The 16,483-nt window shown below is 32.7% G+C and overlaps 1 protein-coding gene across 1 annotated transcript in view; it reads left to right on the top strand.

Annotated features, from left to right (window-relative positions):
- LOC132548305 (ADAM 17-like protease) overlaps positions 1 to 4,768 on the top strand; it is a 29,602-nt gene extending 24,834 nt beyond the window's left edge. The window contains exons 17-23 of the mRNA XM_060212163.1: positions 73 to 135; positions 670 to 740; positions 983 to 1,113; positions 1,904 to 1,979; positions 2,329 to 2,417; positions 2,997 to 3,050; positions 3,509 to 4,768. Coding sequence (XP_060068146.1) covers positions 73 to 135; positions 670 to 740; positions 983 to 1,113; positions 1,904 to 1,979; positions 2,329 to 2,417; positions 2,997 to 3,050; positions 3,509 to 3,595 — 571 coding nt within the window. The 3' untranslated portion in view covers positions 3,596 to 4,768. The remainder of the gene's footprint in view (positions 1 to 72; positions 136 to 669; positions 741 to 982; positions 1,114 to 1,903; positions 1,980 to 2,328; positions 2,418 to 2,996; positions 3,051 to 3,508) is intronic.
- Positions 4,769 to 16,483: the final 11,715 nt, after the last annotated feature.

Below are 16,483 nucleotides of genomic sequence, written 5' to 3'. Positions count from 1 at the left end.
ACAACACAATTGGTTACTGATGAAAATACATGTGAACAGATGGATGTAGTGTTGATTTCTTAACACGTTCAGTGGGATTGACTTCTCCTGCCCTCCAGCCAATAATATTAAGGATGGAAAGTCCTGTAGTGATGGGTAAGTATGTCTTCTACTATTCAAAGATAAGTGCTGCATTTCTCAGGAGAAATATCCATGTCTGGTAATAAGCCCACCCTTGTCTACCCACCCTTGTCTACAAGTGTATAAACACTTTGTGTCGCGATATACATGGATATGTCATTCTCTGTGCTTTGAATCAAAGTTGATGTGTTGATCCCTATATTTATAATCAAATAAATACTGTATAATGCCTTTGTTTTCAAAGAATTTAGTTTACTTCATTTAAAACAAAAAAGAAATTTTCCTCTGCACTTCCATCTGCAAATTAGAATGACAGTGATTTCTTTTTAATCTTACCTAGCCCAAATAGACAATTGAGTTTGTGCTGAGAATGGTCCTGAATTAATCTAGACACTCAAGATAATTATATCAAATAGACTCTCCTATAAGGATTAAAAAGTAGTACATATACAAAAGTTATAGATTTTCTTTTTTTTTCAAGAACAAAATAAAGAAAAAATCTGACAAGTTATCAGAAAAGGATTATTTGTTTATTTTCATTGATTCCAGTGGAGTGTGTAGGAATGGTGTATGTGTTGGCCAGTGTCAACAAGCTGGAAAAATTCCGTGTATCTGTGAAGGTAGGGAGTGACTGTGATCATGATTTTATATCTGAGTTGCTTGTCATAAAAATCTTTAAATGCAAATAAAATAGAGGAAATCATTTCTGGCTTTAAAATTATAAAAATTGAACTACATAGGACAATAAAGCAAAAAGCAACTAAGGATTGAGTGGATAAAGAAACAAAATTATTTTTCATAAAAATTTAAAACAAAATATAATTTTTTAAAAAAGTACGAAGCCTATTCTCCTATATTTCAGATGAAGGGAACCTGTGTAAACGGTGTTGTCAAAATGCAAACAGCATAGGGTCTTGTATACCACTACCATTGTCAGACTTGGAAAGTCAACTTCCTGATGGCAGTCCTTGTAATTATGGCTTCTGTAAGAAGGTAAATTTCTATTTTTTACATGTTAACTACACCATACTGGTAAATTATGCAGGTTGCTGTTCTTTGTGAAGGTATGTAATTGTTGATTAAAAATTTACCATACCTGTCCGGGAAGTTATGGAAGTGGCAACTCTGCTAGCAGGTAAATAATTGTTGATTAACAATTTATCTGTCTTCCTGGTAAATAATGCAGATGACCACTCTGTAAGCAGGTAAATAATTGTTGATTAACAATTTATCTGTCTTCCTGGTAAATAATGCAGATGCCCACTCTGTTAGCAGGTAAATAATTGTTGATTGCAAATTTACCATACTTGCCAGGTAAATAAGGCAAATGAACTTGCTCTTACCTGGTAAATTTTTGCTGATTACAAATTTACCTGTTAGGAAAGTTATGTAGTTGGCCATACAAGGAAGTGGTAAGTTTATTATCAACTTATCATTACCAATTCACATTACCTACGACGTGAATTATGTAGATGACAATTGTTTGAGCAGGTAAAGTACTATTTACAAAATGCCTGCCAGGTAAGTTGTACTGGTAAATAGGTAAATTTAACAGATCATGTCCCTTTAGATGGACTGTTGAGTTGTCCTGTGTTTCATGAGTCAATAAATTGGACACCTTTTGGATTTTGTAAATCATAAATGAAGTTCTCTCAGATATCAGTTTACTTAGTGAAGGACAAATGATGATGTTCGGAAATTTGCATAAGCACAGAAAATATGATGTAAGAAGACTTAAAGAAAAGATCTTTTTCATTAATTTTTGTTGATGCTATTGTTGTAGGGTACATGTGAAAAATCAGGCACCATTGTCAAGAGGTTGTACAAAGTCCTGCAGTATTTCAGTATCAACAGACTAGGTTGGTATCAGTGTATCAAAGCCACATATCCCAAAGCCTTTTTGTGACTTAGAAACTTGTTCAAGCCTTATGAAGCATTCTCAGCCTTTATTGGACAATAAGCCAGTGCTTGATAATAAGCCCAACCCCCTTAAGGCTATTTCATTTTTCTGCAATTAGTCAAGCCCATTATGTTGAGTCAGGATTTGTAAGTTACCCACTAAAAAAATATTGCATAGTAACTTTGGTGTTAATGTATTTGCATTCAAACTTTTCCCATTCGGAAGACATCAGCACTTTGCCATATTCATAAAAATTCTATTTCCTGTTAAGAAAAACAGAATATTACTGTGATGTTTCTATATTACAGAGGTGGTGATGAAGGACAATGTCGTGTGGGTGATCCTGTTCCTTTCTTCAATACTATGGTCAATTTTCATTGTTATATTTGAATGTGTGGTAAGTATCTGTCAACTTATCAGTTCTGAAAGTAAGCAGAAGGCCAGGTGACTTATGTAATACATAATAAATATTATACTGGTGATTTCTTAAACAAACGTAGTTTATTAATTCGAAATTGTTTTCACATGGATGGTAAGACTCTATTGATGCTGCTAGTCCACCAAATTTCTGCTAAGGAAGGATAACCCTTTTCTACTTGGCAGGGAAATCATCTTATTCTTTGGTTATTCAAAGATTAGTTTAAAAAACGTATAAGAATCAAAGATAATAAAACCATTCTCAGGTAATTTAAATGGAAGAAATCTCCACAGGGGAAGATTTTGTTGAGGTAGATATTTTCCTAGAAACAAGGCTACTTTGATATAGTCTCATTGCATCAGGTTTTTTCAGAGAAGTACAACAAAATATGACTCTTGACATCCTGTTTTTTAAAAATAAGTCATATGCAAATGTATCGGATAATTATGGACCTTCCACCAAGGTCAAATAGAAAAAGTTCTGTAAGTCAAATGAGCTTATAATCATGATGGATTGATGGACAAGAAATATGATGTAGCATGTTTCCCCTTTGTAAAGGATTCAAGAAATGAGAAGAGGAAAAAACCATCAAGGGAAAATATGACAAGATGGGTATGTATAACAAATTATCTTATAGAATCTGATTTTTCTCATTGTGTCTTATGAGATTTAAAAAAGAAGAAAAATAAAAGGAGAAAAAACTTGACTTCTACCTATTTAAATTTTTCCTCATTCCATCTTTTTTTGGGCCCACCATTTTATATTGGAAGGTGGAAGAGGGGAACTATACTCATGACCTTTGTCCCATTCTGTTCCATTACATGATAGTTTCATATCTTAATAACTTTTCTGCAATTTCCCACATGGTATCAATGGTCAAGTACTGGAGTTGTTCAGATTCTTGATTGTAAAAGAGCATTCATGTCTTGTGAACAATTTTTAAAACCAAATTGCTATGAAAATGCATGCAGCTGGTTCATTGAAGAGTCTGCAAAAACATGGATGTCAACATTCGAGCCATAGAATGTTGCTATGTATATGTGATGTAATTTTATCTTCAATAATTTCAGGATAAGGAAACTATCTTACCAAATAGGAGGGAAGGCGTATCTAAAAAGATTGATTTCCTGATTGTTAGGTCAAGGCCGTCAGAATAAAACCATGGAAACCATGACTTTACCCTGTCTTAAACAAGAACTGCAGGTAAATGATCCCTGCTGTGCGGGAAAAGGTGTCAATTTTCGCACTGCAACAAAGTAAGGAAATAGTGTTTCAGCTGGTGTCTTTGACTGAACAAATGAGATTTTGACTCTGCCTTGTGAAATTATGGTAATTTTCAGGAGTATTGTGAATGTGGTAGGTTCATCTACAATGAAGAAACAGTGCCATAGCTTTTGAGAAAGTTTGGTTGTTGGTAAGAAATAAGAAAAGTTCCAGAATCTGGATTTTGTTGAGTGTTCTGATATGTTTTGTATGTAATGATACATATTTTCTTTTAATTTATTGCATAAAAGATGGTCTTGAAGATACAAATGTGTATGCATTAGCCTAGAATTTCCCATGAAAGTTACTACAAATTGAAAACTGTTCTGAGTAAGAATAGTTGTTTTAAGTTAGAATCCTTAAAACAAAAGTATTGTTTTATACTTCATCCCAGACCACTATTTTTATTAAAATTAGTACTGGTCTGTCTGTTGCTGTGGGGCAAGTCCACCTACACAGTATAGAAAATTTATTGATATTATTTTCGCAAATATGAAAATTTATCCTGTGGTTTATGTAATTCATATTGAGGGTAAGAACTTCAGAGTTTGAAAAGAGAAATCAGTATAGTTTTATGTTAGAGGCAGCAGAGTGATTCCATTATGACCTTTTACAAGCGTGTTCTTAGTCACAAAATAGTCAACACTGAATTGATTCCATTGCCATTTGACCACCATAGAGTTTCACAACATTTCATTTTAAAATCAACATTGTGCAATTCTATAGATTTTGTTTGCTCCCACTCAGGTTTGTTGATCATTGCTTATCCCTCCTCCTCCTTCTGTCAACAGAACTAACTGACAGTATGAATGTGTCCATCTTTTCTGCCTTTGTATCATTCATAAAATTTCCAGTGTACCTAGGTTAAATGTAATAAAAAGATTCATGTAGTTACCTACCTTAAAACTTGCTCAAAACTCTCAGGCGAGTTTAATATCTAATATGATAGCTTCAAAATTTCGATTTTTCTATTCATGCATAATGAATGAAGATAATTGATTTTCAGTTGTTGATAAGTTTCCATTCTTGCAATAATACACTCACATGGTTAAATTTAAATTCAAATAACTTCAGATAAAGAGTTTTTGCCAATGTGATATTTCTGTGTTTCTGTATTATATATTAGAATATCCATTTCTGATTGGTTCATTGGGTGCCATGTAATAACCATGTATCGTGAACGGATTCATACACCACAAAAACCGTAGTGTAAATAAACAACATTGATCATACTAGGCATTCACATACAGACCAGTAACAGTAGACTGTTTAGGTTTTACTCCAAGCTTTAGCATTGGTTGATATAAGGATGGAGAATAACAGAGGGTAAACCTTCTTACTTCTCTGTTGAATGTGACAAATCATGGTGTAAGTCACCTTCCTGGCAATATTTGATTTGCATCAAACCTCAGCAGATTGTTGTGCATTAATTCGCTTGTTATGATCATAAGATATGTAATTTGATACCTGCAAAAATTGTTGTTAACAGATAAATAAGATTTCACTCATTTATAAACTATCAACATTTTAGAAAGGAACAAACAGAGTGTATATTTGTGCATAATGTGTAAAATAGCATAATAGTCTTTACACTACAATAATTTTCAGAACATTTTCTGTATTAATCATACATTTGTATTATGGACACCTGTTCTATTAAGGGCAACCAAACATAGTGTTAATATCTAATTCTAACAAAAAAATTAAAAAAAAAAAAACTAGAAGAGAAAAAATCTGTTCTACATTCAGAACTTATCAGAAGTTTCTGTTAGTATATCTACCAATATGGAAACCAGTAATATTTTAAAGTAACATGCATCAGTTGCAATATTTTTTTTAGTTGGATTAAAGAAGAATTTTAAGTCTTTGTCTTGATAGAGGAATTGTCAAGTTACATGTACGTAAAAAGCATGTTTTTAAGTCATCTGACCTATAGCCATTTTGCTTCGTCTGTCATTGTCTGCCATACTCCTTCTGCTGTGCGTAAACTTTTGACATTTCAAATTTCTTCTCAAGTTCCTCCAATGGGGTTGAGCTCAAACTTGCATGAAATGATCCTGAGATGTCCTGACCAAGTGGTGTTATAACAGGTTTGTCTGAAATGCAAGATGGCCGCCATCTTGAAAAGCATATTTTAAACTTCTTCTCCAGTTCCACTGGTGCCATAGAGCTAAAAGCTGGTGGGAGTCTTAAGGAAAGGTAGCCAACAAAATGTTGTTATTTTTCGACCTTGTCAAAACTTTGATACGGCAGCCAGGGAGAACATTTTGTAACATGATTACGCAATCATGGTTTTCCTGAGCAACACCTATTTCAAACTTCTTCTCAAGTTTCACCAATGAGATTGAGATCCTGTCAAAAAATAGGTAACACTTGGTACAGTTACCTACTCCTCACCTCAACTACCATTTGCATCATGAAAAACAGCTTCTTAGTAAGATTTCATTCAAAGTAGAAAAAACAACCCTTCTCTCTGCTGAAAGTTTTTTGTAGTCAGATGACCGTTAAGGTCCATGGGCCTTTTGTTCAGAAGATTTTTGTTGTAATGAATTCAAAATCAATATGCACCAAATCAATACAAAAACCTAATAATGTGATAAACAGTAACTTATCTCAATTAAGAGCTTAAAACAGTTGAATCATGGCATTCTGTAAATTGCTATATATGGTTTTTTAATGCATTACAACTTAACATTTGTGTGTGTGTGTGTGAAAATGAATAGTAATTATATGTTGTAAGTTTAAATTCTATCACAAATTTAACTCTAAATACTTTATAAAATACTGTTCCCTACTGCTTCAGAAAGAAAGATTGTTCTTTATGACTCGTGCAATAAAATCAGCTTATGAGTGACTGGGTTTCTGTTTTATCTACTTACGTACCTAAATAGAGATTTGGTAAAATCTGCAATCTTTGCAAATTTGCAGTCTGAGTGTTTAATTTTGTAATTGGTGACAGATAAAAAAGGGTTTAAATTTGTGATTAGTGACAAATGAAAGAAATCTGCATTATTTAGCTTCATGAAAATGTATAGTTTTAACACATTTCAATGTATGTGTTCCCCAAGTGATAATTATATATTTTCACTTCTAAACTTCTGGTTGCTGACTTCTGAAGGCAATGACAGTTGAAATGCCATTTAATCTTATAAATAAGACAGTTATTACTTGTGTTAAAATCCAAATATTATTGCTACTAGCTTAAATGCAAAGTAAGAGTATATTGATTGATGTAGTTGCTTTAGTCCTTCATTTGTGTTAGCCTAATAAGCTGGAGGTTTGCAGTCTGATCCCAGGTCAAGGTATTGAAAACAGAGATATCATACATACAATATATATTTTTTCATACTTTAGAAACACATAATGTGTATTTGGTTTGCAAATGGTTTGTGGTAATTTTATAAAACCATATTAATTACTGGTGTGACTGTTACTCATTTTATTCTCACTGTTGAAATATCTTGCAAATATTATAGACACATCAGCTGTGTTCAAATTATTATATTTTTTTGTACATGTGTTTTTATTCTCATGTTTACATACAATGTGTAAAACTAATACAGTGTACTTAAACCAGTATTACCAACTGAAAAGGTATAGTAAACCTCCGGTCAGTTCAAATACACAGGTATTGATTAAGGTATTGGCATCACAATAATTGCTCCATGTGATCATTACTCACATTGATGTTAAACACTGGGTAGTGGGCTGTAAATGACCATCCTAAGCAATTGATATCACAAAATTAAACACATACATGTCACTGTTCAGTGTGATTTCTTTCACATCTTGCTGTCACACTGTGCTTGTTTGTGTCAGCTGATACAACTGAAGGCCCCAACTCTGTCAAAGGGCAACAGTGTTTCACTTTATATTTCTATAAGATAATAATGTTAAGACAATTCCTATTTATTATGTCAAATAAATAATTGTAGGAGTCATAGAGATTTTAACAAACATTAATCAGTAGACGTAATTCTCATCAATTCACAATCCGCACACTAGCATGTCAATGCTAACTTCAGCCAATAAACAAGCAGACATCTGTTTTTTTTTTTGGGAGCTACATTTAACATGGTTTCTTTGTAGTGACCACACTATGATGAAGAATAAAGAAAAAAATTTGTGATTTCTTAACAAGTGATTAACATGTACAGTCATTGTTTCAAAAGATTATCATGTTATAACACGGACTTATATACACTTATGTATAAGTCCGTGGTTATAATCAACTTGGATAGTTTGAACTTTCATTTATTTTCAAAAGCATGATTTTGTATAATTCAGAAGGATTCAACAGTAGTAATTTAATTTTGTTCAGACTGACTGAAGATATACCATACCACAATGTCATTGTCACGTTTGTTGATGAAATCGTTTCCTTGTGTATTCCATCCTTGTAATACAGAGTTATCTGCTCTTCTGAGTAGGAATGGATTAGTTTGTGTAAGAAAAAATGTGTCCTTTCTCATAACAATTTTCCCACAAACAGTTAGAACTTGGACACAAGAGCAGATAACTTTGCATTAGGAAAAATGGAATAATAGATGAGCATACTTTTAAAAGCACAAGGCATAGTGTCAACAGCAGAAAGTGATACTGGCACTTACATAGTAAACAGGGAATGTTTGAAATTGTCTTACAGATAATTATAACAAAGATAGGATTATTAAAATGATGATAACAATATTAAGTTTCATCAGATAAGTGCTAAAAGTAGGTAGAATGTGTTTCATTTCTTTGATATAAATTGTTGTATCTGGCCTAGTTGTACAAGGTACCAGTGCATTACAAAGCAGATAAATGATAGACGGAAGTTTTTCCAGAGAAATCACATGAGTACATAATTTTCTTGGGTCATAAGGCTCTAATAGATAGATATCACTGTTGAAGTTTGGACCTTTTACTCAGGGTCAATAAAATAACTGAGCATATTTGTGTTTATTTTTGTTTGTTTTGTTTTGTTTTTATATCAGCAAGAAAACATTTCGAGATTTGTTATTTCAGGACAAAAGGAGAAAATACGAAGGTTTTTGTAGTGTCACTGCCTTGCTATATGTTATTATTCATGAACCTTTTTTTTCAAAATTTTCATTTTAACTAATTTTAACTAATTTAGTTATGCTTTTGTTTCATCGCTTTCCAGAGCTTTAAATATATTTTGTATTTTCTGATTTTGTCCCTATAAAAGTATTGGATTTAAGACAAATCATATTTCTAAGAAGTTATTTCAAGATTTGTTATTTCAGGACAAAAAATGAAAATGACAAAACAATCATATTTCTGAACTTTTTCAAAATCTATATTTTAACTAATTTAGTTCTGCTTTTGCTACATCTTTTTCTATAAAAAATTTATTCCACTGTATGTATTTTCTGAAGGAGGTCTTTTTATGCTATAAGTGTATTGGATTTAAGACAAATGTTTAAGATTTATGAGTATAACCCAGCCATATTTATTCTTTGTAATAATAATCAATGGATGGTGTGATACTGAATTACCCAACTAATTTTCAATTGAAGAAGTCAACTTGCCTTTTTAACAAACATCTTTTTGCGATTTCTGTGAAAAGTTAATTAGAGAATGAAGCCCTTAAGATGCTGGTGGTATATGTATATAGGAAAGTGTTGTATTCAAAATAGGTGGATAATAATATTAATGCCAGGTGGTTTAAAATGATCTTCAATATTCTTACACACTGTAGCTTCATTATTTAATATTAGTTTATTTAATAATGCTATATTCCAATTATATCATTACCTGGGATGTTATGTCAATATTTTTGTCATAAAAAAAATGTTTTGATTAAAACTTTCAATGCCACAGCTTTTATGTTTGGATGTGAAATGCCATAAAGTTGGTTTTGTTTCATCAATAATCTTTGAATTCAAACACAAAAAAATATTCTGCTGAGCATCATTAAAAATGAAATTTATAATCGGGAAAGATTTTAAATTGTGAATCCCAGATTATTGTTTATTGGGTACAATTGTAATATCTCATTTGTCATACAAAAGTAATCTTAGACTGCTAAGGGGAGATTTTCAGTAGTTTAAGAATAATGGAATTAATTTCAATATTTCAGAAAAAATTAGCAAAAAGAGAATGTTTTGTGTTCTAGATTTAAAAAATGGTGATGTAAATATGATTTAGGTACCACAAGGGTAATTATTAAAGTATTCCCTTGAAAAGTGCAATGAAAAGATAGCATGCATGAGCACAAAAACCATGATAGCATAACAGGAAAAGAACGGTATTTATCTTCTTGTAATATGAGAAACAGATATCAGGACAAGTGATCTGATTGTGTTCTTTTTTGAAAATTAAAAACATGCTTTATCCATATCTTTACTTATTATTAAAAACAGGTCAAAGTTCTGAAAGGAAAATGTAATAAATGGAAAGTCATGAACATTTTAGTGTAACGTGAGAAATACCTTGATAAATATGGATGTTACTGAAAAACAAAACCACATAAAATTCTCAGGTTGTCTTTGAAAAGTATACTCCTGGGTATATTTAGGAAATTCAGGCATGGGTTTAACATCCAGTCATATTTGCATATGGATCGATTATGAGATATTTGTGATATGAAGTCAACGGCGATAACGGATGATTAGGTGTGACAAATGCTATATTGATTTATATCCAATAGATTTTAATTTGTTAATCATTAATTTACACATATTATCTTCATGGTAAGTTTATTTCTGTATTTAATATTATTAATACTAATTTTCATTTTCTTATTGAAATTATTAATGGTTTTACAATAAAATTAAAACTGAAATAATTGCTTTTGCCTTTGTCTATTTTTGGTAATATGTTTGTGTCAAGTCACAGACATGGCAGCCCCAAAGCAATCATTGTATCCCCTCATGTATTCTTATGTAAACAATTTGGTTTTGCAAAACGTTTAAAGTTTCAAGATGTAAGATATATCTGGTATCTGAAACTCCTCACTAACCCAGTGATGCTCTAGTATAGTTATGGGATATTATCCACAGCTTTGATACATATCCACACAACTCCTGATATATCATACATGCAAAGTGATTTCTGTGAAAATTTGCTTGACAAATGACGTTTTATAGCGAAAATAGCACATATTAAGCACTCTGAATATACCTATCTGTCCGTCCTTTGTCAACTTTTTCTTTTATCAACTTGTTCATGAGAACCATGTGGTGTAGAGTCGGGATGAAACGAATGTTTACAAAAAGAAATAGCCCAAACTCATATTCTAGGTCACACACCTTGTGAAAGGTGTATGGTGGTGATATTTTGATAGCTGCTGCAAGGCATTGAGCACTGAGAAAACGAGCAACTTTGACCTGTAGTCAAATCAAAGCAGTCAAATTTCTTTTATGCCATTTTCAGAAATACCTAAAAGGATGACATTCAGTATTTGTATGATATCTCAAGGATCTAGAACCACATGTATTATGTTGTAAAAAAATTAGCACATATTGGTTTTTCTGTTGCATAAAAGTATGCATGTTTCTTAACTAACTAATGACATCTCCACAATAGGGCAACCTTTGACACGAAGAAGCTGTATAAAATTGATCAACAAATGCCATCAATAAATGTCACTACAACACTGTCAACAGACAGCAGTGATTTAGAAATTGTTCATTGAAATCAATTTTATAAAGAGTTTGCAAAGATCCAGTCATTGATAATTGCAAAAAATTACTGATAAATTGATGAGGAAGTTAACAAAACGTTAATATATATATTTTTTAATACAAAATATAATGTAGGTACATGTTTTTTCAGTTGTATCCTTTATATATTAATACATTGCCATTATGAGTCATTCTTTCGTAGATCAGCCATGGTTATGATTTAACAATAGTAACTAAACAAGAGGCTTTATCACTTTCATAAAATAAGGCTTAAGCTGACACTAACCATTACACGTTTGCTCTATGTAAAATAACTTTCAGATGGATTTCGTTTTTGCCCCTTTTGAAGCATATGCTCCAATCAAAACCAATGACCTTCAGTCATTTAGCTTCGAACAGGTAGCTTTTATGCAAAAACAATGTATATGTGTTGGTAACGTTGTATTGACTTGAGGTTCGTTGACTTTACAGCTTATTCTTCATATTTCCTATGGGACAAGGTAATGTGTATTTGGTTGTTCTTTTCATCGGTGATATATTCTTGAATAATATGGTCAATTTGCATGGCGTTGGTATAAAAAGCTAACCTGCTTAATGTTAAACAATCATTAGAATTATTTCTAAAAAAACACTTGCACTTCAATCAAAATAATGAAATCCATAAGCAAAAGCTAAAATATTTTTCCAGAAATCTTATGCAGTTTGTCAGGAGTCCAACAGAACATGATGGTCGTCCTGTCTTTAATCTGGTATGCTTTGAACCTCAAGCTTTAGAATATTCCATAGACCTCCCTTCTTCTTCAGTTTCTGTAATTACAAAGGTTTGTGGTACTGACATCTTTCAATATTCTTATTAAGCATGAAAAGGCATCTGTAACAACATAGAAAAAATGAACAAGCATTTGTGATAGTACTTTACCTCCAACGTCTTTATGCGCTTATTGAATTTTTCTGTATTTACTTTCATTCCTGGGTCCGTGCTCACATCTTCCAGACAAAAGGTGACATGTATTGACTTCAAATGCTTGCAGGAACCTGATTGGGGAGAGAGAATCCTCTATTAATTAACAGTGACTACTTTATGATGTGAATACAACTTCCTTCAATTTAACAGTTATCGTCGTTTATCAGGAATACTTGTATAGAGGATATTTATCTGTGTCTTCTGTAATAAATGTATTTTACGAAGATGAACAATATATCGGTAATCAAATTATTGTAGGAACGATGTCAAAACGTAAACTACCTCAATAGTCTGTTCTATTAATGTCTGTGTTTCTGATAAAGTTAGGGGGAGAAGTGGGGCTATAGGTTATTGTTTTAGTTTTGCATCATGTCCATATATCGTTCTGTCTTATTTTAGGACCACCTATCCTGCTGCTATATTGTTTGGGCTCTATATCTCATACACTACTTTTCTTATATTTAGATTATGGATTCATCTTGGTGAGTTGGTGTATCCTGTATCAATGTAGGTCACTTTGACCTATAATTTGACCTGTGACCTACATCAAAGAAAGAATCCAGGCCCTAACACTCTTCTAGTCACTGGAACAACATACTTGGGGTATAGGTTCGCCTCCATGAGGTATTGTGTTGTGTATCAAAAATAGGTCACTATGACACTGTTTTTTGCTCTTTGAATGTCATCAAAGAAAGATTTTGTCTGGGCTGTATCTTCTATACTGTTAGTCACTTGAATTTCTTGCTCTGGGCATGGGTTTGTATTTCATTCCTGGTATGTAATTTCACATTCTTCTCTAGTGAAGCGTAAATAGTAATGGAACAGCCAAAACGTGAATAGGCCAGTTATATATTTGTGATGTCAACAGCGGGATCAGTTACAAATGAATTATCATAATTACATATATAATTAAATGCGATGGGCGCAGAAAAAATCATGCTATTGTTCTCTTTCTTTAAAAGTGAAGCAAAGACTTTATTTTTAAAGAAACAATTCTGAAACTAACTATAAAAATGAAGCAAAGCCTTGTCAGTAACAGGTGTGTGGTTAAAATCCAGTGAACGCAGATTCTTTAATCCCTTTCGACACATTGCTATAGCAACATCCTCAACAACATCATCACAACCACGCAATGACAGGCTGTACAGTCGCTGGCACGATTTGGCTGTAAAATTAGGAATGTAACCACTATATTAAAAAAAAACATATTTTCATTTATGATCAATTTAATTTGCACTCATGTAAGAATATAACTCTCAAAGAAAATATTAAAGTCAATGCATGAATGATTCATAATTAAAACTGGTCATTTGATTACTGTCAGTAACTAAAACCTATCAGGAAATTAAACGATTGTTGATTTTACCAACCTAATAGTATAAAACCATTCACGTCTAATTGTTGGCCTCCGATGCACAAGTAGTCCAACTCTGGTAAAAACTGGGAAATTATCTGTAGACATTTATTGGTAAACTTTTCTGTGTTCGCACTGGAAAAATATAACAGTTTCAATTACAACATTTTATACGGTCTGAAAGTTCAATAACAAAAAAACCCAGCTAAAACACCAACACCCCTTTTTCCCAATATTGAACAATGAGATACTGTGTATTTGTAAAATAAAGTACTATTGAAAGTCACTTCCTGAATTGTTGAAAAAATAGAGAGTTCATTAACATGTTAAAAACTAAAAATCTGTTTTCCAAAAATGGTATTTATTTTTTGTTTTGTTAATGCAGTTTCCAGTAATATTAAAGGAAGAAGAGCATAGATACTCATTAATATTGAAAACTAAGCAGCGATGTCTTTGCCAAAATATCAATTTACCATGGGTAGAGAGGTGCGATGTCTAGAGATCGGATGAGTCCACATCCAGCTCCCAACGCCCACAATACATCAGCTCCCAAAACGTGTATGTTACTACGGTAACAAACGGTTTCTAACATTCTACTGTAACAACTTGCTAGCCACATACATCTGACAAAATAGAAAATGGTAACTTATGAAAATAAAGATATTCTATATATCAATTACATTATTGTTGGTAGTTATAAGCCTAATATACGGAAGCAGATACATAATATTATAGATTTAGATTTACAATTATACCCATTAAGCATAGTTCATATATCAATAACGAAGACGAATTCAAGGAGAGAATTCACCAAAGACGACAAATTCACATATAGTATGGCCATAAATTATCAAATTTAGACAAATTTTCATTTCACACAATTATGATGAATACCAAATCCATTAACAAGTACAAGAGCCTGTTTATCACAGTTAAGTGAACAAAAGTTAGTACAGCAGATAAACACACTTTTAGCATAGTTCATATTCTAGTATTAACCAGAAAATAAACCAGACTTACGTGCCGAAGAGATGATAAACCAAGTGAACACTTTAGAATTAAATAAAATCAACGTTTGGTAATTTTGTCTTTAAGACAGTGGATTGGAAACAACTACTTGCTTTTATTATGACTCGTTTCTACCTATTTTGTTTCCAAAAGGATAACAAATGATCTGTAGTCAATGAATGTCAGGACTCCAAGACAAATTGATAACCATATAGACCCATTTCAATAATAAACCGTGTATAAAGTCACTGGGAGGTCATAAATAAGATAATGATTTAACCTCAATGTTAAACAACAACAAGAGAAGAAGATTATTCTAATTACAATTTCTTGACGAGCTTGTGTGAAGAGCTGATAAGTGTCAACGGGTGATAGAATAACAGTTAATTTATACTGACAATTGATGGTGATGACAAAACAATTAGCAATTAATAAAATACCTAATACCTGTTGTTAACTTCCTACTTGTCTGTGAGAACATATATACAATTGATGACGGTGACTTGGGTGTTCACTACCTACTTGTCTGTGAGTACATGTAGACAGTTGATGGTGACTTGAGTGTTCACTACCTACTTGTCTGTAAGAACATATAGACAGTTGATGATGGTGACTTGAGTGTCCACTACCTACTTGTCTGTAAGAACATATAGACAGTTGATGATGGTGAGCTGGGTGTTCACTACCTACTTGTCTGTAAGAACATATAGACAGTTGATGATGGTGACTTGAGTGTCCACTACCTACTTGTCTGTAAGAACATATAGACAGTTGATGATGGTGACTTGAGTGTCCACTACCTACTTATCTGTAAGAACATATAGACAGTTGATGATGGTGACTTTGGTGTTCACTACCTACTTGTCTGTAAGAACGTATAGACAGTTGATGATGGTAACTTGGGTGCTCATTATCTACTTGTCTGTAAGAACATATAGACAGTTGATGATGGTGAGTTGGAGTGTTCACTACCTACTTGTCTGTAAGAACATATAGACAGTGGATGATGGTGAGCTGGAGTGTTCACTACCTACTTGTCTTTAAGAACTTATAGACAGTTGATGATGGTAACTTGGGTGCTCATTATCTACTTGTCTGTAAGAACATATAGACAGTTGATGATGGTGAGATGGAGTGTTCACTACCTACTTTTCTGTAAGAACACATAGACAGTTGATGATGGTGAGCTGGAGTGTTCACTACCTACTTTTCTGTAAGAACATATAGACAGTTGATGATGGTGAGCTGGGTGTTCACTACCTACTTATCTGTAAGAACATATAGACAGTTGATGATGGTGATTTGGTGTTCACTACCTACTTGTCTGTAAGAACATATAGACAGTTGATGATGGTGACTTTGGCGTTCACTACCTACTTGTCTGTAAGAACATATAGACAGTTGATGATGGTGACTTGAGTGTCCACTACCTACTTGTCTGTAAGAACATATAGACAGTTGATGATGGTGACTTTGGTGTTCACTACCTACTTGTCTGTAAGAACATATAGACAGTTGATGATGGTGAGCTGGAGTGTTCACTACCTACTTGTCTGTAAGAACATATAGACAGTGGATGATGGTGAGCTGGAGTGTTCACTACATACTTGTCTGTAAGAACATATAGACAGTGGATGATGGTGAGCTGGAGTGTTCACTACCTACTTGACTGTAAGAACTTATAGACATTTGATGATGGTAACTTGGGTGCTCATTATCTACTTGTCTTAAGAACATATAGACAGTTGATGATGGTGAGCTGGAGTGTTCACTACCTACTTTTCTGTAAGAACATATAGACAGTTGATGATGGTGACTTTGGTGT

The sequence above is a fragment of the Ylistrum balloti genome, unplaced genomic scaffold (genome assembly GCF_031769215.1).
Source record: "Ylistrum balloti isolate Yb309-2 unplaced genomic scaffold, AGI_CSIRO_Ybal_v1 Utg369616, whole genome shotgun sequence".
NCBI lineage: Eukaryota > Metazoa > Mollusca > Bivalvia > Pectinida > Pectinidae > Ylistrum > Ylistrum balloti.
Note: the sequence above shows the minus strand (reverse complement) of the source record. Positions and strands in the feature narration are given on the sequence as shown.